The 24,838-nt window shown below is 45.8% G+C and overlaps 1 protein-coding gene across 2 annotated transcripts; it reads right to left on the bottom strand.

Annotated features, from left to right (window-relative positions):
- Window positions 1–1,669: 1,669 nt before the first annotated feature.
- Window positions 1,670–18,128, bottom strand: LOC136456093 (CBL-interacting protein kinase 8). 2 transcript variants are annotated; one of them, XM_066455855.1, is made up of 15 exons: window positions 17,695–18,125; window positions 17,303–17,365; window positions 17,130–17,201; window positions 16,561–16,668; window positions 16,406–16,480; window positions 16,270–16,323; window positions 15,709–15,834; window positions 15,186–15,275; window positions 14,020–14,142; window positions 3,592–3,705; window positions 2,769–2,885; window positions 2,429–2,485; window positions 2,258–2,332; window positions 2,013–2,101; window positions 1,670–1,927 (listed from the first exon to the last, which is right to left on the bottom strand). In XM_066455855.1, exons 1-15 carry the CDS (start codon window positions 17,878–17,880, stop codon window positions 1,915–1,917), a joined length of 1,362 nt encoding a protein of 453 aa, XP_066311952.1. In that variant the 5' UTR covers window positions 17,881–18,125; the 3' UTR covers window positions 1,670–1,914. The 2 variants fall into 2 exon arrangements, with proteins under 2 accessions (XP_066311952.1, XP_066311953.1); XM_066455856.1 differs by lacking the exon at window positions 14,020–14,142 and having other exon boundaries at window positions 17,695–18,128.
- Between the last annotated feature and the right edge of the window lie 6,710 nt (window positions 18,129–24,838).

The following is a 24,838-nucleotide window of genomic DNA, read 5'->3' as shown; positions in this document are numbered from 1 at the left end:
CGCCAGATTCCTTGTACTCCGGCGATGTGATGGTAGGCTGCCATCTTTTTCGGCCTGGGCGTTCAGCGGTCACAAAGTATGTCGATGATTTCGACATACTGCTTTTGGTGCCAATTAAAGCTTGTGTTCAATCGTCGGGATGGAGGTCGGCTTCAAGCTCCAAGTTGCTCTGACCGCCGGTGACGAGGATGACCTGGAGGATGACTATGCAAGGACTATATTGTAATTTTTTTCTTTCTTCAAGGGTGTCTTTGCAAGTCTTGGAATATAAACTTTATGAAATATATATGAATATATATGAATACAAACCCGGTTTGTAAAAAAATATACTGAATCCGCGTCCGCGCAGGAGGCTTGTGTGCGAGGTCGCCTCTCGTGTGTGGTCCGTGGAACAGGGGGATTCAGAGCGACCCAAGCGCCCACATGTCGGCGCACTAAAAATTGCCGGAGAACTGTGGCAGGCGAGTGCACAGAGGAGCCGCGCGACGCGAGATGTCGCGGAGGTTTTCGCGTAGCCGGTGGACGGAATGAATCGATATATTTTAGTCGGATAGAAGAGATAGAGATAGAAAAAAAACGCGAGCCATGGGAGAGTGACGTCTCCACTGGTTTTTTATTAAGAACTTCTCACGCAACTTGCAAAAAAACTCCCGAACCCCGGCCCACCCACCCATATACAGCGGCACTGTATTCCCGTGAGACGAGACAGCCACGTACCTGTACTTTGACGTGTGATAGACGAGGGGATTTTATTACCCTCGAGCCTAAAATTCATCCCCGTAAGGAATCAAACTCAGGACCTGAAGTGTGTCGTTGGAACCCTCTAACCAGTTCGGCTAGAGAACCTTTGACAAGAGATAGGGATAGAGATTTGCTACTGAGAAGCGCTCGTTGTTCCATCCTCTGACTTGCTGGAGAAGCCCGACTACGATGCGCAGGCCTATGCCTGGTCCCTTGGCTGCGTCAGCGTCATGGTGGAGCTCATCGATAACGAGAGGCCTCGGTTCCTACGACGATGGACTAACTCTGCGCGATCTTCTATGTGCTCGTAATGCGTCCACATCATTCGCCACCCAGGTGATGTCGGAACTGGACATGCAGCGGTGCAACCTCCTGCGAGATCTATTCCCCGAGACGGAAGGATTCGAGGTCCTCAGTGGCTTGCTCACATGCAACCCCAACAAAGCCCCAAGGTCGACAGTCAAAGAAAGAGAAGCTTGCATCGACGTTGCCCAAGAGACTGCGTAGACACTAAACAGAGGTTGCGTGCTGTGCGCGTGACTTAGACTTCGGATCCTTTGGTCGTCGTATAATGTAAAATTAGTCTGTTGTTGTGAACAGAGCTTAATTAAGCTTCTGTAATGTTTGTGAGCACCGTGGTGATGTAAATTGCAATGTTTCAATATATTGATGAATAATTTTCAGCTGTGCTTTTGAATAAGTTTGATTGGCCTGTCTCTGAATTTTGGTATGCCAGAGAATGGACTAGGAATACGGGTTTAACTCACATGAACAGCGATGCTACACTTTGATTCCAACGTGTACAAACACAGCAGGATCGAGCAACAGGTTCATGCTACTTTAGGATCAACATTGCGTTCTATGCACATGAACTAGGAAACAACATTTGATACAGCTGCACAAACACATGATACATCGGTGCAGTGTCTAAGAAACTGATGTTCTCGACTAAATATACTGATAGTATATCTACATCGATGAAAATTTTGCACAGGGAATCGAGGTACCGAAACCTCTATTTAGAACGGCCTCTTTATACATGGGGACTCACAATATACAAACATATACTACTCGAAGAGCTCTAGCTACAATATTAGAATCCAATTGCGATACACTCCGCATATATATCCACTCATCAAGTCCACAACAATTGATAATATACACCGCACTATATTATACACGTGACCTGAAACAATTGGAGAAATCACGATATATTAGAAATCAATGTTACAGGAGGAGACAAATGATGGATACTGAGGAGAAATTAGCACTTTGATAACCGGGGCATCCTTGATTTTCCCTTCTCAGTTGGAAATTTCCAGATGATATCATCTAATTTGCTGCAGTAGTTATTTACGAACTGTGATGAGAAAAGGTGCAGAGTTAGATGAGAGTGTCCCCGGATCAAAAGGAATATTAAACAGGTCAAATTGTACTTTTACAATTTTATTACAAGTTAATATAATCAGTCGCAATCATATGAAATGAGTGAGAAGTGCAATAGAAATGCACTGACCGTGTTATACTCTGAAGTATCTCCTGCTGCTCTTTGTAGTTCTACCATGAAGATTGATGGAGCAACTTCGAAAACCTAAAACCATAGAAAATGAGAAAAACGGGCGTAAGGTATACAACATAGAGTTCAAACAAAAAATATACTTGAGCACAAAGAGAGGGCGAGACTCACTTCAACCATAACTGAGAGATGACTAGTCTTGTCGGCATTTAGACCTTCCACCCTCATCTGAATATTATAGCAAAACAATTAGTGAAAAAGGAAACAAAATTCCACAGTAGCGCCAACTAGCTCCCAAAAATAACTTGTAACATGATAATCTCAAAAGAAAATTCTCATGATAAAATTGTGTTGCATGGAAACAAATGGAGTGTGCAAAAACTTAGTCTAACATCCTGTAATATATGCAAAAATCAAAACATAGATAAAACTGACCAAATAATGGACAATAGCCTTGCCTGTCAAGATCTAATGCCAGAAGATTTGCATGCCAAGGGAAAGCAAACCTTACCTTATAATTGCGAATGTGTGTCTTAAACCCCATTGATTGCGCAACGACCTCCATGCTTGACAAGATAACTTTTGCTGGATTGCGTGATAAGAATCTATTTCGAAGCTTGTCATAGTCCTGTAGGGCAAGCAGTTATTAAGTCTGACAAGGAAAAAAACAAAAATAATATTATAAAATGTTTGCAGCAATAACCATGGCATATATAGAATCACCAGCTTAAAATGCTCATAAAATTGAGTACCCAGTTCTTGAACGCTCTGAGTTACACAAATGCTGTCAGAGTGGTGGTACCTCAGGAGCAAGACTATCTTAATAGCAATTGCTAGCCCAGGCAGAAATAGTTATCCTTTTGGACACACATGCAATCAAACTTTTCAATCTTTGACAATCAATATCTTTTTAAAGATTTGGGCAGGACGGCAGGTAACATGATGAGACAGTGAACTAGTGAAGACATATTTCTTGCTTCCCCTCTTAATGAAAAACAGGCCATGATGCGCTTGTTCGCGAAAAAAAACATTTCTTGCTATTAGTAATATGAGCTATCATTGTTCAACTTTTTCACCAACAATTAAACATTAATTTGAAATAAGCTATAATTTGTGCTCTCTCTATAACACCAGAGTGCAGAAGATATAACTCGACTTACGTCAGGTCTTCACTTTTCACTTTACTAACAAGAAGCTACCAGATTTCCATGTTTACACAGCACAAATGCATATGGTAAGAAAACAAAACATATCAGAGACTTTATATTACAACTATTTTATTACTAAAACTCTCTCTCAAAACATTAATCAGCATAAAACTGCTAGCATCCTACCTGTCTGCGATCAAAGAGCGCTGCAAGATTCAATCCTTGCGAAAGAATGATTAGGTCGAATGCATTAAGTGTCAGAGGACCTGCTTCATCTTCGAAAGCATCCTCAGTATCGTCCTGAAATCACATAAAACAAATTGGCAAAAAAGAAACAATAAATTTATACTAATATGCATAAAGTACACCAGAGTTAACCACAAAAGACTGCCTTATTATAGGTTTAGAAAGTAGAACAATGGAACACAATTCATCAGTAATGTCAGTTATCACCCTCACCCCACCTTTCTATTTCAATTAGTAATTTCTTCAATACAAAACAAAGGGAAAAAATGGCATCACTAGTTATGAAAGGTACCTAATGTAGGTCAGGAAGACAGTGGCAAAGCAGACAGGGAACATTACAATCAAATATTTGCCACTACGAAGTTTTGCAATCCCATGATATCAATGTCCCAATGACACATTTTGCCCACCTGTGTCAGTGACAATGGCAAACAAGGGATTGGGCAAAAATACAATGTCCGGAAAGAAATTTATATAATTAACAATGTGCAAGGTGATGGCAAACACAATTGTTAGAATGTATATGTGCTATGCGTGTGTATATGGTAGGCCCGAGCCTGGTATAGCTGGCCGGCCCCTGTATTTGGTTAGAGAGATATGAGGAGATCTCGGTTGGTTCCGTTTCTATAAGCCACAAGATCTCCTCTCCCCTATATATATGTACATAGGTCTCTCCAATCAATCCAATCCAATATTTCCACGCAATCCCTATTGCTTTCATGGTATCACGAGCCTAATTTTTTTTTCCGTTCTCCGCTTCCGTCGTCGCCGCCTCTCTCGTGCGCGCCCTCCGCTGCCATGGCCAGCGACCCACCAGCCGCAGCAGCCCTGCCTCCGCCGCTGCTGCTAGTGCGGCCGGCACTGCCGTTGTTGACCCCACCGATGCCACTGCCGCCGCTGCCCTGGCTGAGACCGCTCGCCTCGCCAAGGAAGAGCGCGGCCCAGGCAGCCCGCGATGCCGCCGCCGCTCGCGCGGAAGAAGCAGAGCGCGAGGCCGCCCTCACCTAGCAGGAGCGCGACGCTGCTGACGCACGCCTCCGTGCTGTCCTCGACTGCGCCGCTCTCGAGCGCGCCGCGGCTGCTCTGCCTCAGGAAGATGACGCTGCTTCCAGCGAAGATGAGGGCTACACGCCTCCACAGATGGCAGCGATCCCCACCTTCGCGCCGCTCTGCTCCAACATGAGGCTGCCGCGCTCCTCAATCTGCACGCCCAGGCGGTGGTTGTGCATAACATCCGCAACCTCGTGCCGCTCCTCCTCGACGTCACCTCGACCTTCTACGCTCGCTGGCGCAAGGCGTTCCTACTCGCTGTCGGCCGCTACTCTGTGGAGAGCCATGTCCTCTCCCCACGTCGCCGTCCCCACCTCCCCCGATTGGGTCCGCATGGACTGCGTCGTGCGGACCTAGATCACCTGCACCATCACCGACGCCCTCACCGAGACCGTCGCCGAGAATGGCACCACTGCCCGCACCACCTCGCTGGGCATCGAGTCACAGTTCCGCGGCAACCGCGAAACTCGGGCCCTCCACCTCGACGCCGCCTTCCGCACCTTCAACCAAGGCGACCTCGGCATAAACAAGTACTGCCGCAAGCTCAAAGGCCCTCCGCGACCTTGGCGAGCCCGTCAACGATCGGACTCTCGTCCTCAACCTTCTGCGCGGCCTTAACGGCCGCTTCGAAGCCACTGGGCTCCATCTTCGCCGCGAGCGTCCCTTTAACTCCTTTTTGCAGGCTTGGAACGATCTGCTCCTTGAGGAAATCAACATGGCAGCGTCCACTCCGGCCACCGCTCTCCACGCCGGGGCAGACAACTCCGGCGGGGCTCGGCCACCAGCTTCAGCCCCTTCGTCACCAGCTGCTCCACCCGTCCCTTCCCAGTAGCAGCCGCCAAACCCACAGCAGCAGCAGCCCTCCTCCAATTCTGGGGGTGGCGGCAAGCGCGGCGGTGGCGGCCGTGGAACACCGGCCAGCAGCGGTGGCGTCCCCAGCAGCGCGCCAGGAGGGCAGCCCGGGCCCAATCTACATCAGCCGTGGACCGGGTCCATCAACATGTGGTCCGGCCCGCGCCCCTCATCGCTGCCACATCCTCAGGCGCTCCTCGCTGGGGGGCCCAACAGCAGCCGCAGCAGCTCCCTCATGCCCTTCTGACCGGCGCTCAGCAGGGCTGGGCTGTGCACCCCGGGAACCAGTAGTGGGCTCTTCCCCCACCCGGCTTGTACAGCCCTGCTGTTGCACCGCCTGGCTGGGACGCGTAGAGCCTCGCCTCCAACTTTCAGACCATGTCGCTCCAGCAACCTCCACAGAGTAATTGGTACTTCGACTCTAGGGCGACGAACCACATGACCTCCGATGCTGGTATACTCACCACTCCTTCACCTCCACCTTCCTCTTTTCCTTCCAATATTGTTGTCGGGAATGGGAACCTTCTCCCCGTTACCTCCACTGGCGCTACCACTTTTCCATATCATCTTCATCTTAATATGTCCTAGTTTCACTTGGTCTTATTAAGAATCTTATTTCGGTACACCAGTTTACTTCTGACAACAACTGTTCTATGGAGTTTTACCCTCTTGGTTGTTCTGTGAAGGATCTTCGTTCTCGGAGAGAGATCGTCAGGTGTGACAGCTCCGGTCCTCTTTATCCACTGCGATATCCGAAGTCTCCATCTGCTCTCCTTGCCGCCACCAGTCCTTCGCTTTGGCACCAGCGTCTCGGTCATCCTGGTCATGAAATTTTGTCTAAACTAGCACAGTCATCTGCTATTCCCTGTAATAAGAGTGCTAGTCAAACTTTGTGTCATGCTTGTCAGTTGGGTCACCATACGCGTTTACCTTTTCATGCGTCTTCATCCCACACTACTAATATTTTTCAATTAATACATTGTGATTTGTGGACGTCACCTATTCCTAGCGTATCTGGCTGCAAGTATTATCTTGTCATACTCAATGATTTTTTGCATTACCTCTGGACTTTTCCATTGCGGTTGAAGTCTGATGCTTTCTCTACCCTGTCTAATTTCTTTGCCTATGTCGCCACACACTTCTGTGTCGCCATCCAGGGTATCCAGTGCGATAATGGTCGCGAGTTCGACAACCACAGTGCCCGCTCTTTCTTTCTTTCCCATATGGTGTCCAGCTCCGTATGTCTTGTCCATACACCTCGCCTCAAAACGGTAAAGTCGAACGCATCATTCGTACCATCAATAATGTCGTTCGCTCTCTACTGTTTCAGGTTAGTGTCCCTCCTGCCTATTGGGTTGAGGCGCTCTCCACCGCTACACTCCTCTTTGAAAGCCCTAGTTTGGTTTTGGATAATTGATGAAACCTAGTTGGACTCATCCTTGCATCTAACTGTGTGACCAAATAGGATGGTCCAATCCAAGTGAAGGAGCTAGATGGCACTCATGGATGGAGATAGCCACATGAAATGAAGTCCATGGTGATGGTGGACATGTGATGATGATCAAGCTCCAGGACTTGAAAAGAAGAAAGAGAAACAAAAAAAACTCAAGGCAAAGGTGATATCCATAGGGCTATTTTGTTTTCGGTGATCGAAACACTATAGAGAATGTGATCACATTTAGGATAGATAGTCGTACTATTAAGTGGGGGGGCTCTTATTGGACAACTCGATCATCTAGTGCCACTAGGTGTTGAAATACTTGAATTGCATTTTAGGCCTAGTGCACATTCGATGAGAAAGTGATTAACCTTTGAAAAATGATTGTGGAAATGCTAAGACACTTGCACGTGATGATGAAACACTTGGAGTGTTAGCACATTTGCAAAGGTGGTGAGAAAGGTGAAGAAAAGGAGGCGTAGCCGGGCTTGTGTTGCTACCCCGAGGGCACCGCCACCCTTGTGACGGTGCAGGGTGGTGGTGACCGATAGAAGAGGCCGAGAGCAGGGTGCTTTGGTGGGGCACCACCATCCTGTCTGGTGGCATCGCCGCCCCTAGGGTGGTGCCCACCTGGATGTGGCCGAGAGCAGTAGAGGTGAGAGCGGGCACCGGTGCGTCCGGTGTGCATCGCCGCCCTAAGGGCGGTGCACCGCCCGGTCATCGCCACAAGGAGGGTGGTGCCACCGCCATAAATTTCCAAAGAGTGGGTTTTCTAGGCAGTTGGTCGGGTGGTCACCGCCACCCTAGGGTCGGTGCCACAGCCACCCTGTCCGATGACCACACTAGTCAAACTAGCCGTTGGTTTCAACCGTTGGTGGGGCACCGCCACCCCTATGGCGGTGCCAGCACCGCCGTGTCCGGTGCCCTCGCAGAGGCTAGCTCCAAAGGGTAATGGCCCTATTTGCTTGTGGGCTTATAAATAGAGGGTGTGGCCAGCCTTGGCCACACTCTTGGCACTTCTAACAGCTGCATACACCCTTTGAGAGCTGAGCACACCACTCCACTCACTTGCACACTTGATTTCATCATCTTGAGTGAGATTGGAGGGCCTCTAGTGCATTGCTTAGTGTTCTAACATCTTGTGGCACTAGTTGGGTGATTTGGGCTGGTGGAGATCTTGTTATTCTTGGTGTTTGCCGACACCTAGACGTCCCGGTGATTGGTGGATCGTCGAGCGGAGAAAAGGTGATTGTCTCCGGCTCCGATCATTGTGATTGTGAGGGGTTCTTGTGCCTTCTCCAGCGGAGCGCCAAAGGCAACTCTAGTGGATTGCTTGTGCCTTGTGTGATCCTCATCTTGTGTTGGTTGTGCGGCACCCAGTTACGGGTTTAGCGTGTGATACCAATTAGCATTTGAACCTCCAAGTGAGTGAATCGCTACAACGAGAACTAGCTTGCCGGCAAGCAAGTGAACCTCGGTAAAAAATCTTGTGTCATCATTGTCCGAGGATTTCTTGGTATTTATTGTGATTGATTGTGATCATTTTGTGATTGGCTCAATTCCTCGACACAGCGGTATAATCATCACATCCCCTCTCTTGTATTACATTCTTAATGTAGCTAAGCTCTTTAGTGTAATTAGTTTTTAGAGCTAGTTTATGTCGGATCTGGTGGTTAGTGAGGCTCTTTAGTTAGCCTTTGAGAGCTCACTAACTTAGTGTAGTGACTTAGCAAATTGTGTGCTTAATGATCAATCACTAGAATTGTGATAGGTGGCTTGCTTGCTCTTTTAGTAGGCTAGCGCAACACTCGCTTCGCCGTTTAATTGTCTAACATAATTGCTAAGTGTTGTTGTAGAAATTTTTAATAGGCTATTCAACCCCCCTCTAACCATTAGGACCTTTCACTCCTCAATATTCTTCCCACCAAGGCACTAGGATTCTCCACCCCTCACTCGGTCCTTTACGGATCTCCACCCTCATATGACCATCTCCGTGTCTTCGGATGTCGGTGCTACCGCAACCTCTCCGCCACCACTCTCCACAAACTCGCTCCTCGCTCCTCCTTGTGTGTCTTCCTCGGTTATTCTCCTCACCACAAAGGCTACTGCTGCCTTGAACGGTTCTCCAACCGGATCATCATCTCTCAGCATGTTGTCTTTGATGAGGTGTTTTCCCCCTTCTCTGATGATTCCTCTCGTTCTGCACCACATGACTTCAAGTTTCTACTCTCTACTGACTCGGTGATGGCTCCCCCAGCGCCGTCACATTTTTTTGCCCCTGCATGATCTCCTAGAGTTACCGCACAGCCACGTGCGGCTGTTCTCGACGTTCCAGGGGACTTACCAGGCCCAGCAGCCGGCGGTGGCTGCCAGCGGCCAACAGTGGCAGCCCAACAGCCGGCAGACCACCACCGAGCCCGGCATCACCTGCCTTGGCTGCTGCCCGCTCGCCCTCGGTCGGCCGATCGCCTGCGCCGCCGACCGTCGCGCCTCCGCCTGGCTTTCAGCGTTGGGGCGGCCTGGCGTACAGCCGCCGTCCACCTCGTACTTCTGACTACAGCCAGGGCAGCCAGGTCACCGCCGCCTCCTGTTCGCCTGGTGTACAGTCGCCAGCACCCTGCACCGACTACCAGCACTGCTCCTGTCACCACCGGTGCTGCTTCTCCGGCCGCTGCACCGATCACCGCTGATCCGGTTTCTCCTGTGCGCCTCCCTGCTGGGGCGGTTCCTGTCGTCCCCGTGGCCAATCAACACGCCATGTGGACGCGCGGGAAGGCTGGCTTTCGCCATCCAGTGGATCAGCTGGTCCTTCAGGCGGCACCACTATCGCCCATCCCGCGGACTTACCGCGCCGCTCTCGCCGACCCCAATTGGCGTGCAGTTATGCAGGAGGAGCTCTCTGTACTTCTTGCCAACCACACTTGGGATCTCATTCCGCGGCCATCTCGATCCAATGTGGTGACTAGCAAGTGGGTGTTCAAACACAAGTTCAAGGCAGATAGCTCCCTCGAGCGCTACAAAGCCCGTTGGGTTCTTCAGGGCTTCATTCAGCGCCCAGGCATTGACTATGATGAGACCTTCAGCCCCGTTGTGAAACCCGCTACTGTCCGGATGGTTCTCTCTCTCGCTGTCTCTCGCCACTGGCCAGTGCATCAGCTTGATGTGAAGAACGCTTTTCTTCACGGGAATCTACGCTCAACCCTCAGGCTTTGAAGACTCTTCTCATCCGGACTTCATGTGTCGCCTGAATCGGTCTCTCTATGGGCTGAAACAGGCGCCTCGTGCATGGTACAGTCGCTTCGCCAGCTTTTTTCTTCACCTGGGTTTTGTGGAGGCCAAGTCAGAACCTCGTTGTTCGTATTTCATCGTGGCAGCGACACTGCTTATCTCTTGCTGTATGTGGATGATATTGTGCTGATTGCCTCCTCTACGGATCTGCTTCGTCGCATCATTACAGCCCTTCAGCAAGAATTTTCTATGAAGGACTTGGGCGAGCTTCATCATTTTCTGGGTATGCATGTTCAACGCACTGCCTCCGGATTGTTCGTGTCACAGCACCAGTACATGTTGGATATCCTGGATTGCGCTGGCATGGCTGACTACAAGCCGTGCTCCACTTCAATTGATCTCAACCCGAAGTTATCTACTGATGGTGCACCTATTTCAGATCCTACGAATTTCCGAAGTCTCGCTGGAGCCTTGCAGTATCTCACCTTCACACGGCCCGATATTGCATACGCTGTTCAGCAAGTGTCTCCATATGCATGACCCGCGCGAGCCTCATCTAGCAGCATTGAAGCGCATCCTGCGCTACGTCCGTGGCACCTTGGACTTGGGTCTTCATCTGCGTGCTTCTAGTCAGTCTGAACTTGTGGTCTACTCAGATGCCAATTGGGCTGGTTGTCCCGACATTCGTAAGTCTACATCGGGCTATGCTATGTTCCTTGACAATAACTTGGTCTCCTGGTCCTCCAAGCGCCAGAACACTGTCTCCCGCTCTAGTGCTGAAGCTGAGTATCGTGCTGTTGCCAATGCCGTCGCTGAGGCTTCTGGTTGAACCAGCTGCTCACTGAGTTGCACACACCTCTGCGCCAGGCGACCCTAGTCTATTGTGACAACATCAGCACCGTGTACATGTCTTCCAACCCCGTTCAGCATCAGCGTACCAAGCACATTGAGATTGATCTTCACTTCGTTCGAGAACGAGTGGCCCTTGGAGCTGTCCGCATCCTTCACGTTCCAACGACGTCTCCGTTCGCCGACATTTTCACCAAAGGGCTGCCAACTTCTGTCTTCACGGTGTTTTGGTCTAGTCTCAACGTCCGACTCATCGACGTTGCGACTGCGGGGGCATGTTAGAATGTATATGTGTTGTGCGTGTGTATATGGTAGGCCCGAGCCTTGTATAGCCGGCTGGCCCCTGTATTTGGTTAGAGAGATATGAGATCTCGGTTGGTTCTGTTTCTATAAGCCGCGAGATCTCTCCCAAATATATATGTACATAGGTCTCTTCAATCAATCCAATCCAATGTTTCCACGCAATTCCTATTGCTTTCAACAATACATGCTCAGATAGAGTAGGACTTTTTTTCCCTACATAGGATCTTTTTGTTTCTTGAAGTGGCTGGGTGTACATATGGAAATGTTTTTTTTTCTCGAACACGCAGGAGAGCTATGTATCATTATATTAAGAAGAAGAAGAAAAAAAGGGGAAGAGCCCTTACAAACACACATACCAACACCACAAAAACCATGCTACTAACAATCTGACTCACCTGTGACAATGTATTAAACGACCCAACCAAAGCAAACACACTACACCGGCACAAAGGCGAGGAGGTAGGAGATACCTCTAGCCACTGCCAAACCCCCAAAAAATAACTCCTCCCTAGTGAGCAATAAGGCTCTAGCCAAGTCTGGAGGAACTCCATCAAATACACACTTATTATGATGAATCCACAAGGTCCAAGCACCGAGGATGACAAGGGAGTTGAGGCCTTACGGAGCTTTGTTTTGAGATGCTATTCTAAACTACAATTGCCCCTTGGTAAACATATGAAGATGCCATTTATGCATTACTTTCTCGAATTACTTAGCTCATGAACTCAAAATTATGGGTGTGTCCCCAGAATAAGGCAACTTAAACTTAGAATTAGAAATGAGTGGGAAGGGAGGGAGCTGACGTTACAGAAGGTAGAACTATCACACATATTTGCTAATGAGATACAGAAATATAGAAAGAATAGAAAGAAGGCTATTTAGAGAATATTAGATTAATGATAGATGGACTTTGCATAAAAAATTCTCCAGGATTTCAACTAAAACATTTTGCCATAAAATGCCAGCTATTCTTTTTTCTAACTCCAAGCATAACATCATACAAACCGCTACAGTTCTCATATGAAATCAGGTGGCAATGGTTTTAAAAGACTAAAGCTGATCATCCATGGTCTGATCTGGAACTCCCTTCGCACTCTAACTCGCTAGCCCTTTTTGCCATTGCAGTCATGACTGAGGTTGGGAATGGTCAGAATACTCTTTTCTGGACTGATCGGTGGCTTCACGGGTGTTCGATTGAAAATCTTGCGCCATCTGTCTATGCTTGTGTTTCTCCTAGAATTCGCAATAGCCGGACTGTGGCTGCAGCTCTCACCAATGTGCAATGACCAAGAGATATTCAAGGAGGCCTTTCCTGGACTGGTATTAGAGAATTCTTGCAGCTATGGGATTGTCTCTTGGGATTTACCTTAACTGACCAAGAGGATCGTCACACATGGAGGCTAGATTCAAGTGGTTGCTACTTTTCCAAATCTGCCTATAAAGCGTTTTTCTGTGTTGCTGTGACCTTTGAACCTTGGCATCGGTTATGGAAGTCCTGGGCCCCAAGCAAATGCAAAATGTTTCTGTGGTTGGCAATCCGTAATAGATGTTGGACGGCAGACAGGCTCGCTAAGAGGGGCCTCTCTCATCCGGATAAATGCCCCCTATGCGATCAAGAAGATGAGACAATACAACATCTGTTAACATCTTGTGTGGTGGCAAGACAAGTTTGGTTTAGATTATTTTCTATTTTGAACCTAGCAGATTGTGTCCCCCACCATAACGAACTAAGCTTTGCTGATTGGTGGCGCAAGACTATTAACAGAGTTAACAAGGAGCACAAGAAAGGAGTGAATTCTCTAATTATTCTTGGGGCCTGGATTATTTGGAAACATAGAAATGCATGTGTTTTTGAGGGGGCCTCACCTTCGATTAACTTGATTTGGAGTGAGCTGAAGAATGAGCACAGCCTTTGGTGTTTGGCTGGTGCGAAAAAGCTAGAAGGGCTAGGTTTGTTCAGACTAGGTCCTTCTAGTTAAGGTCGTGTCAGGTTTGTTTTTATGGGTCTTATTCTTGTGTATGTGTAATCGCCTCATTCATATTTGGTCCCCGTATGAGTGAGGATCCTGTTGGGGACCCCCCCCCCCCCCCCCCCCCCCCCCCTTCATTCTCTATATTACAATGAAATGCAGCTCTCCTGCGTTTTCAAAAAAAAAAAAGGTTCTATAACACTTCTTGATATTAGAGTGTACCAACTACTGAATGAACTTATTTCTTTGCCAAGCAAAGATGGAGTAAAGTGTTATTATTGGACGGGTAGGATTGCTAAAAATAAGCACAAATTGTCTTTCAAGGTTATCTATCATCTCCTTTAACAATATGTTGTGACAGGTAAGATGACCTGGGGGGCAGCATGTGGCTAATGTATTTTGGTCTTTTAACTCAATAATTGTGAATGAATACAAAAAAGCTGTCTGATAGATACAGTTTTGTTTAACAATTCTCTATGACTAGTAAAGTACATAGGTACACAAAACTCAAGAAAGCACTGGTGCACAAGGACATATTTTTTTAGTACCCACAATCACACAGCTTTTTCTTATGAGTAGGGTTTTACTAGAACCAAGTGATGAAGATTTAAGTGCATTGCATACTATGTCTAAATGCAACATTTCCCTGCAAAATGAATTCGAGGAGAAGGTCTATACCTCAGGATCATCAAAAGCTGCATTGACATCATCGAGATTGACTTCCTCGTTTTCTATTTCTTTGATAGGTTCATAATTCTTCTGAAACCATTCATCATTTCTGATCTCTTCTATCCTGATTCGCTGTTCCATGTCAGAAAACATATTTGATCAACAAAACACCACATATTGTAGCAACGATCAAACATTTCATGTCCTTGTATAGTTGTACATTATATGGAAGATTGTTCATGTCCATTTAACTTATATTTGTCTTTTTAAGTGCCTCCCCCATCAGTTATTGTAAATAAAAAAAAGGGCATACCCAGTGCAGAGAGCTCCCGCTCTGTGCGGGGTCTGGGGAAGGGTGTCAGTGGCAAGCCTTACGCTCGCCTGTGCTCATCAGTTATTGTAAATGAATCCAAGAAAAAAACAATAACATAGTGGAATCAAACCAAGCAATATGAATTAACAAAGTCAAGATGACCTGATGAACTAGGTCATTTGCTTCCGAATGGAGCTGGTACGCCTACTTATCATGCATGGTGGCACAAAGCCTTCTGAAGCAATGTAACTCACTGAGTAATATATGCTGTAGTGCCCATATAAGTCCTATTTCTGCTATAATAGGGTATACATTCCACGCATGGTTACATACTTATAATCACAATACATCGGTCTTCATGTCATGGACTATCGTAAAAAATTTAAGAACAAGACTTCCATAAGACGGTTCATCCAATTCCATTTACAAAGATAAAAAACCAGCAAGTAACAAGCTTGTAATTCCACCCATTCAATGGTATATGCCGCTCAGATCAAGAACATTACTAAAAATCCAAGAATTCAGTTAGTATTCCTGTCTGGGATATTAGCCTTTTACCAAGTACATAAATTCATATCATTAATGATGAAAACTCCTACAACTTTCCAGCTTGAATAAAATTGGCAAGATATGACATAGCAAACAGTAGTTATGCTTGTATTTGTTGAGCAGGCCTTATGGCATTGTGCTAACATGTCAAAATTATAGCCTTAACAAAGAAGTTCTTAGTATCTGCAGGGATATATCAGAGCACTGCAGAATTGCTGGGGAAAGTTAACAGCATAATAATATGCATTATGTTATGATAAGGTACAGCTCATAGCAAGTTTCTTCCATCTAAATATTGTCGAGCTTAACTTACTGTCTCTGGATTTGGGTCAAGAATTCTACGAATCAGTGATTTTGCACCACCTGAAAACCAGGCTGGGAATGAATATTCTGCACTCTCGATCTGCATTAAGAAAAGAAGGCAGCAAGGTATAGAAATTCCATTCCACAAGAACAATCAATTATCTAAGATAAAATTTCTTGTTAAAATCACCAGTAAATATATATGAATTGAATACAAAGGGTGAAAGCAACAAATAACCATATACAGCTCAGACGCAAAAGGCAATAAGAAGCACTCTTATACAAACACCTCTTCTAAAGGGCCAATGCTTATTTCCTTTGAATTTAAACAAGACACAAGTTACAAAGCAAAGTAAGAAATGAGTTCATGTATGTCAAGCTGTAGTTGTGCTACTACCTCCCTCTTCTCTATTTCTAAGTAGTGAGTGTCAAACCAATGTTGGATCCGTAGCACTAACAAAAGAATGTATATAATTCATTTTTTTAGTACCTAATCTCAAAAAGAGTTACTGGCTTCTAGTTAAGAGCCAAACCTTTCCATAAAGGGTAGTCAAGTCCACTTCATCAAATGGAAGATAACCTGCTAACAATACATATAAAATAACTCCACATGACCATGTATCAGCAAGTGCGCCATTATATCCCTTATGACTGAGAACCTGGTCCAGTGGATGAAATGGACATGTGGGCACAGTAAGCACAATATTTGTCATGTAAAGGAAGCTGAATTTATCATGAAAAGAATAGATAGTTATTGTGATCTCCTTTATTTCAGTGAGTCATCACTTAAAGTCCCTACCTGTAGGTGATATGATCCGCATTAAATAATCATGACACGTCACAAAGCAGAATGGCATTTTATCAGCCCACGTGCATGTTAAATGCTTATTCAAGTGCGAAAATTAACTTTTTTTTCAAATTAACACAACAAAGATATAATAAAGGTTATTCACCCTATTAACATTGGGTACCCACATACAAGCACTTTAAGTACTAACATCTTAAGACGGAGAAGTTATATCTTAAATCACCACTTTGTTTCAGTGGCAGGTTTAGTAATTCTTGAAAGAACTGAGTGTATGATTCAGGTGTACCTCTGGGGCAACATAGTTCGGGGTCCCACAGGTCGTACGTAGAAGGGAAGATCCCTACAGTTTTTTTTCCTAACTAAGCATCATAAGAAGGGAACAAAAAGAATAAGGTATAATGAAGCTTCACAAAGATACACACCTGAGCAGGCCATGCACTCAGTCCGAAGTCTGAAATTTTAAGATTGCCCTGGGAATCAAGGAGGAGATTTTCGGGCTGCATGCATGTAAAACGAGATTAACAATCCCAAAAATCATGAAATGCATACTCAATCATTTTTTCTATCCAATGTTCACCTTTAAGTCTCGATGGTAGACTCCTTTCTTGTGACAAAAATCAACACCATCAATAAGCTGCTGAAAGTATCTGCATGCATCTGCTTCACTGAGTCTCCCATGACGAATCTGAAAATAGTATGTTTCAGTGTCATTAGTTTCCTTTTCATGTAAACATATTGTTTGAATTGAACCTAAGTAAGATAAAGTCCAATAGAGCAAGTATGTCTTCAAATTCAAGTCTTTGGATTAGTACATATATGTCGGAATAACACATTCAATGGAATTAGAATCAAAACCACAGATACCATCCACAATTGATGGACAAAAAGGACCATATAGTGACATGTTCTTTTTTTGCAAATATAAATTAAAATGCAATGGCTCTGAGGAAAATGTGTGTCTCTTCCATGTCCAATGAATTTGCCCTCTTACAGTAAAAGCAAAGGTAGCAATTGAGCATCCAAGATGGAATGTGACAGGCATATAATCTAAACAACAAATCCATGAAACTAATATTTATTTTCCTAGATCATATCAAAAAGTCAAGAGTGAAAAGGACAGTAAATAGTTAACCATAGCAGTCTTACAATTTTATCGAATAGCTCGCCACCAGTGATGAACTCCAGAATGATAAATATCTTCTTCCGGCTTGCCAAAACCTGCACATAACAGAATGGATGACACGGATACTTAAAAAAAAAGGGCAAGTGATAAGAAAGATGTTAAAGAATGGTTATAAGGAAGAGATAGATAAGCGTGCCTCGTGTAGCCTAACGACATTGGGATGCCTGACAAGCTTCATTATGGATATCTCTCTTTTAATCTGCAAATAAGAATTGTGTGCACGAAGGTAAGTCACCCTAGGACATCTACCATTCCCAGCTAGCTTGTGCAGCTGTACATCACAAAGTAGAACAGCTATTAATGTTTAGAAAAAGATGCGAAAGAAGCAGGCATGGTACAACAGTTTGCGAAGCTTTGATCACACCCTTTGAAAGGGAGGAGAAATTCGTCCACAGAAACGGCATAGCAAGGATTAAAATCCACAGCATGAACCACCGAGCGCGGAATCAGTGAGAAAATAATGGTTCCGCGAGCCATCCCAACAACATTATTTGAGGGGGGAAGAAAAACGAGGGCCAGCTCGGTCACCTGTTCGGCCATCTTGTGCTTGAGGATGGAGGAGCGGTCGAGCACCTTCATGGCGACGCTCTCCCCGGTTTCGGTGTTCTGCGCGAACTTGACCTTGGCGAAGGTGCCTTCCCCGATGGTGCGTCCCACCTCGTACTTGCCCACCCGCCGCAGCGCCCCGCCGCCGCCGCCACCACCCCCCACCATCTCCGCCGCGCCGCCTCCCTCCTTTCGGTGGCGAAAGAGTCGCGAACCCTGTGCGGAGTGGAGCCGCCGCTGGGGAGGGACAGGGGAGCTGCTCAGGTGGCCAACACCACCGTTGATGGGAAGGAGATTTCCGGAAGAGCAAGCCTTGCTCCTTTTTTTTAAGGTGAATTGGGGGGAATTTCTGTGGGCAGGCAGCCGGTGGAGTTTTTTCTACTGGGAGTTGAGAACTTGGGATGAGTTGGCTCCGGAAGGGAAGTGGACCGCAAGGACAGGAGAGGAGGAGGTGGCTTGGTACGGCTGGCTTCTTTTTGACGTGGGGAGGGAAGGAATTGACTTTTTTTTAATTGATTTATTTAATTTCTGGTTGCCGTAAGCTTTTGCGCGCGGTAGAAAATGGAATCGAATGAGACGCCATGGACCCGACATTCAGGGCCACTGTCTCCGATAATAAATCCATATAGAGACCTAAACCTAAAATGAAATGATAGTAAAATCAACTTTTAATAGAATATCTATATGAAAGATCTATTTTGGGTCACAATTTAAATATGGACATTTTCTCTTCTGAAAATCTATTTAAAGAAAAGATTCTCTTTTAGGTCTTATTGTTAGAAAAGATGTTGAATAGCTATTTAATCTTTTGCTCGTAGCACTACCCAAAGGACGAATGTGTCTTATATTTTAGGTGTTGTTGGAGATACCCTTAGAACAGCAGGTGTTTACATAAAAATTTGGGAAAAAGAATTGCAGGTACTCGGATACTCCCAAAATCATGTCATCGGGAAATCGATTGCATAAAGATCGGTATCAGCTGATTCGAATGCAGTACTGGAATCGGCTCTCTTCAGATAGCGCCAGCGGATAACGATAAAAGCTACAGTTGACGTCAAGAAAAGCATGTTGAACTCTACAAAAAGGAAAAGATTAGGGTCCAAGTTATCTTAAATTAAGAATATTTTCTCTTGTGTCAAAGATTGTAATGAATCGTGCTTGAATAGGATTCATGCGTAGGTTCTGAGTATAAATATTGGATCCCGGCTATTGTAAAAGACAACACAATCAATTAAATACAAGTTATTTACTTTTTTCGGCTCTGGTCACCCCTTAGAAGTAAGAGTAGAGTAGATCTCAGCGAGTTCTTTAGCGAGCAGGGCTGCATCGGTCCGGCCGACCTCCGGCTTGTCTGTAAGTACCATCATGGCTTATACTTTTGTTCGTACGGCTGCATCGATCCGGTCGACCTCCACTACGACTTTGGTATAAGCTAGTTATCGACTCTTATCTAGTTTAAGTATGGCTGCATCGATCCGGTCGACCTCCACTGCTCGAACTAGATTAAGGTCAAGTTATTGGCTCTATCTAAGGGTGGCGTCCTTCAGATAGATTCATTAAGTTACCGATCTTGTTGATGTCTCTCATTATTATCAGTTTACAGCAATATCAATCCGCCCAGTCGAGATCGAATTAGATCGGCCTTATATTCTTTCAGTCCATCGTTCGATTTACTACAACACGATATTTCTTACTCTAAACGACGGGTTATGCTTCATCGGCTGTTTTTACTTCGATCTTGATCGTGCATAGTACACGATTGAGGCATGAATAATCTTGAAGAGGTTTGTTGGCTAGTTGAATCTGGTTTATAGTTCATCATTATGGCTGTAACGATCCGATCAATCTCCACTAATGGCACTGTAGATTAGGGGATGCTAGTTAGTAGATATGTATCTGATTAGGCGTGACCTTAGCTATTTGTTATACTTGCATCGACTAAATAGCCGATCGCCTGTGCGTTAATGCCTACGGTATGCGTCTATAATTCTGTTAAGCATGAATAGATCCGTGTGCTTTGAGGGCTTGATTCGTCGTCTTTTTTATGGTTGCATCGATCCGGTTGAACCCCACTGTTAGGGATAGCGGGTTGAGTCTGAGGAGTCCACATGTTTATTCGTGTGAAATAGATGATTGTTCACACGCTACAGTCCTTTTCACCTGAATCGGCCATCCGAGCCTTCACGTATAGCATGTCTTTCGGAAAGCCTATCAAAGTACGGATGTGTTTGCGAATTCTTCGGTTTTAGTTTGTTACTATCATCATAGCTGCAATCGATCCGATCGAACCTCACTGTTGGTGGTAACAGATTAGATTCAGAGCGTTTGTAGATCCATTCGAATCAGATAGTCGATTCGTTCATTTGCTATATCTTTTCCTGATTAGATTCATTGGCTTAATGGTTTTTACACTAGCAATATTTGTTTAGCTGATGATCTTATTTACATATATGTGTACTGTACCTGTCAATATGAAATTAATCGCTACTCATAAGCTTTACAGTCCATAACAGCCGATTTCTGTGCGGATCGGCTATTCAGTCGCTCTTACCGTATGGCTGCTCCCGAAGCGGCCACTTAGAACTGTTTGGGCACAAACTGACATGTTCTACCTTAAATTACTGATAAACTTTCTCTCATTGTCAATTACAGGGTCAAATTGACTAGCATGTCTCAGGAGGAGTATGCAGGATCAATCATCCCTGCGTTGAAGCTAGATGGATCTCTAGCTCCATCGAGCAGACCCTTCTAGCTTGCTCGTGTGTCTGGCACAAGAGACACGTTTTTATGCCGACACACGTTCTAGCATGCCTGGTGGGACACCACAATTGTCATGGCGGCTTACAACAATAATGACATCCTTATAGTACCTTACGAAGACCTACCTGATGGAGATAAAGATGTCATCAGCAAAGCTATAGAAGAATTTTAGAACAAGTGTTTGTTGTCCGACACCAAGACACGTGACAATACAATTGTTCAGAAATATCCACTACCAAGAGTTCTGTTGCATAGGCAGATAGATGTAGATGAAGCAGAAGACATACGTTTCTTTATGGAAGCTGTAAACAAATATGTTCATGATGACATATCAAACCATAATGAAATCTTCTTGAACACATTCCATAACACCATGAAAGAGATGTTTCACGGGTTTCCAGTTGATCAGGTTGGTCTGGCTTATTACAACATTCCACATCCGACGACTTAGGGGACTAATAAAGCTAGTATTAGCCATCAAGAAGCAGCACTAGCTGGTAATGATGATGTCCAGGTAGTTCAGAGCTCATCTGAGCAAGTTCAAGGTACTACTACAAATCAAATACAATATAATCCTGGATCGACAGTGCAGCATGTGCAACAGCCGCCGGGGCAAGGTCAGAACCAGATGATTAATTTTGGCATATCAGGCCACATACCGTCGTTGGCTTAAAAAATAGCACCATCAATTCAAATGATCCATAGAGATATAGATCCTAATGTCTATAACTAGAGACTTCAAATAGTAAACCAGTAGATAGAGATTCTATAAGGGTATCATTATGGCACAGATTATAATACCCTTCATATGATTCTGAATCCAGGGTACTAAGGTACCTAAAATTTTAATCCACAAATGGGTCAGCAGGTATAGAGAAATCTAAATTCAAATGCTGATGAGTTGTTACTGAGAGTAACCAAGATGACGAAGAATCAGTTCGGTTTGAAACCGAAAGGCAGACCTTCTCATACAAACGTCCATATCTAGAATGGTACGATTTGGTCGCTCTTCCTAGAAATTATAGGCTCCTAGAGTTTGTTAAGTTCACTGGCCAAGATAGCACAAGCACAATAGAGCATATCAGTCGGTATCTTGCACAATTGAACAAAGCATCCGTTGAAGAGGCCCATCGAGTTTGTTTCTTCTCCCTATCACTGTCAGGGTCAGCCTTCACTTGGTTTTCATCACTACCAGTTAATTCCATTGCCAATTGGGCTGACCTAGAGAAGAAGTTTTATACATATTTTTATACTGGGATAGGAGAAAAGAAGATTACTGATTTGACAACTATAAGGCAAAAAACTAATGAATCAAGCACCGAGTTTCTTCAGAGATTCTAAGAGACCAGAAATTTATGCTTCTCGTTAAACTTGGCTGATGATCATCTATCTACTTTGGTTATTGAAGGAATGTTGTCAACATGGAGAGAGAAGCTGCTGAGATAAGAATTTGACAACTTGGAGCAATTGGCTCAACGAGTGATAGCGCTCAATAGCCAATTCCAGAATATACGCAAAGATACCTGATTCCAAAAAAGTACCGCAATGGTCGAAGTCTATAATCCATATTCAGTCGATGACAGCTATGAAGACAATGAAGAAGAAGAGGTTGTCGTGGCTGAATGGAATTGGGGTAAGAAGACAGTAATGGTGCCAAATCCATGGGAAAGAGGAATCGAAGAGAGCTATGACTTCGATGTCATAAAATCAGATAAGCTCTTCGATTTCTTGCTTGAGAAGGGACGTATCAAGTTGCCCGATAATCATATTATGTTGCCCCCTGATCAGTTGAAGAATAAAAAGTTCTGTAAGTTTCACAACGCTACATCTCATTCTACTAATGAATGGAGAGTTTTCCGGCAGCATATACAGAGGGCTATTCAGCAAGGAAGGCTCAAATTTGATACGCCTTGGAAGATGAAAGTTGATAATAATCCTTTCTTAGGAGATCAGAACATGGTCGATGCTAGGCTGCTCAAAGGAAAGACTAAGGTCCTAACATCAACTAGATCAAGAGAGAATGGAACAGTTGATCCTGAGATACAAATATTGGCTGATGAATACAGAGAAATTAGAAGACATCGCGACAAGCAAAAGAGCCGATATGAGAAGGGAGAAAATGTCAAAAGATGGGGCGACAAAGCCATGTGTCGGTGCAAAAAGTGACCAACTAGTAAATATTTATAGTTTTACTGTATGTTGTGATCGGATGTGGCCTAGCACTCAATAACACATGATTTATATTGGTTCAGGCAACGTGCCCTATGTTCAGTCGGGGTCGGTTGGTGACTTTATTCCTAAGCCTAGGTGCTCGAAGTTTGCATTGGGGTTACAAACGAGAGGGAGAACTAGTCGGCTCCGACCAGAAGGGCCGAGAGTGGCCGGAACTTCGCTATGAGCTAAGTGTTTAAGCATGTGCTTGCGGTCGGAACCTGGCGGTTCTGTGGTTGTGAGCTATCGATCTAAGGAACTCTGGCCTACTAGAATCGGTCTCTTTTCATTTGGTGGAGGAAGCACACCCCCTTTTATAGATGAAGGAGATGGCTTTACAAGTGAGAGGGTGAGGGTACGTATGCTGCCGAGTCTTGTTGCCCACGCCTACCAAGCCTTGTTGTCCACACCAGCGGGTACAAGATAGTGATAGGCACCTACAACACTATTGCTGTCACCGTAGAATGTCAGATGCACATAGGAGGTTGTGCTGCCTTTTTCAGAGATGGTGGACGTTGGTACCTACAAATACTGTTTGATGCCTAGAGGCATGTGAGGAGTCACGCTATGTTCACCCGGTACGGTAAATCCTAGTGCCCATACTGTTATCAGTGTCTAGAGACACGCGGAGGGTCTTACCGTATGGGAGTTTTAGCGGCCCTACAATACTGTAGAGGGAGATGTCGGCGCCTACAATACTGTTTATGTCAGGTGGCTGCAAAGTACTATTCTATGCAGGGTATGGTCCCTAGTATAGTGGTTTTGACTTGTGAGCCTTGCCTTACCTTTCTCAGCACATTTTCTGGTTCCTACCGAGCGGGCGTCCCCGGTCGGATGGCTCCAGTCGACTCTGAGTGCGCCGGTTGAAGAAGAGCAGTGAGTGGGGTTCCTACGAGCCCCGGTCGGAGGGACACGAGGTTAGAGTTAGAAGTAGGGCTTGGGTAGGCCTTCTGATAGGAGAGGCCATCCGGAGGCGGCTGAAGCCCTAATTGAGTGTTCCGGTCAGAGAGGTGGACCGGAGTAGCTGACGAGCGGGCATTGCTCTTCTTGGGCTTGGGCTTCTGGTCGGCTGCTGGACCGTTTCCTTATCTTGTTGTTTTTAGACTCTTGGGCTGAGCCTTGGCGCAGAAGCCAGTCCCCGAGGGACCTTGGGTTTATGAACCCGACAGGAGCCCCCGAGCCCCTGGGTGATTCGGATAGAATCGTCTGGGGGATTTTTTGTCTTGCCGACAGGTGCGCGCGAGCGCACCCGTGGGTATAGCCCCTGAACCCCTGGGCGGTTCGGGTAGAATCGTCTAGGGGTGTTGTTCTGGTGGGCGTGCGTGTGTGTTTTTAGTCTGAGATGAAATTTTGTCGCCCGAGGCGTCGTTGTGTAGCCGAGGCGGGGTTTTAGTTGTTTTGAGAGTTTGGGTGAGAGGGAGCTTATGGATCCTAGCATCAGTGCACGCCGTGGATCAAGCGAGGGAGTCAGTCAAAGGTTTTGGATGAGACAGCGCTTCACTGATCCTGACGTCGATGTGCGTCGTGGGATCGGGTGAAGCAGTTAGTTTTTTAGATGAGACAAAGCTCGCTAATCTTGGCGTCGATGCGCGCCATGGGATCGAGCGAGGGAGTTAGTTTGGTTATGAGAGAGCTCACTGACCCTAGCATCGATGCGCACCGTGGGATCAGGTGAGGGAGTTAGTTTGGACAAACCCTGGCGTCGGTGCGCGCCATGGTTTCTAAATAGTTAGTTTTAGGGTCGGACAAGACCGAGACCGTGGGTCCTGGCATCGATGCGCGCCGTGGGACCGAGCGGGTCGGAGTCATGGATCTCGGCCTCAACGTAGCCTAGGCAGTCGAGGTAGTTAGTTTAGTTAGTTTTCATGCGAGTTCGGAGTCACGGTCCCTAGATTTTTGGAGCGTAGTCGGAACTAAAGCCGTTACGCGAGTTCGGAGTCGTGGTCCCAAGCCGTAGCCAGATGTCATAGATCCTATCGATGTGAGTCCAAGATCGCGGTCCTAGGGTTTTTGGAGCATAGACGAAACGTAGTTAGTTAGTTAAAGATCGGACAAGGCGGTGCTCGTGGATCCTGACGTCGGTGCACGCCGAGGGATCGGACGAGTTGTAGTCGTGGATCTGGTGAGTTCGAGGTCGCTTCCTTGGCATTTGTCT

Source organism: Miscanthus floridulus, chromosome 6 (assembly GCF_019320115.1).
Source record: "Miscanthus floridulus cultivar M001 chromosome 6, ASM1932011v1, whole genome shotgun sequence".
Classification (NCBI taxonomy): Eukaryota; Viridiplantae; Streptophyta; class Magnoliopsida; order Poales; family Poaceae; genus Miscanthus; species Miscanthus floridulus.
This window is presented reverse-complemented; position numbering and strand designations above follow the sequence as displayed.

Bases quoted from the DNA above. Each gene is read 5' to 3' on its own strand.
- LOC136456093 (XM_066455855.1), bottom strand. From the start codon at position 17,880: ATGGTGGGGGGTGGTGGCGGCGGCGGCGGGGCGCTGCGGCGGGTGGGC. The intron at 3,706-14,019 runs GTATAGACCTTC...ATGTGATTTCAG, and splicing joins CAGCTTTTGATGATCCTGAG to GACGATACTGAGGATGCTTT. The intron at 2,333-2,428 runs GTGAGTCTCGCC...CTATGGTTTTAG, and splicing joins ATCTCTCAGTTATGGTTGAA to GTTTTCGAAGTTGCTCCATC.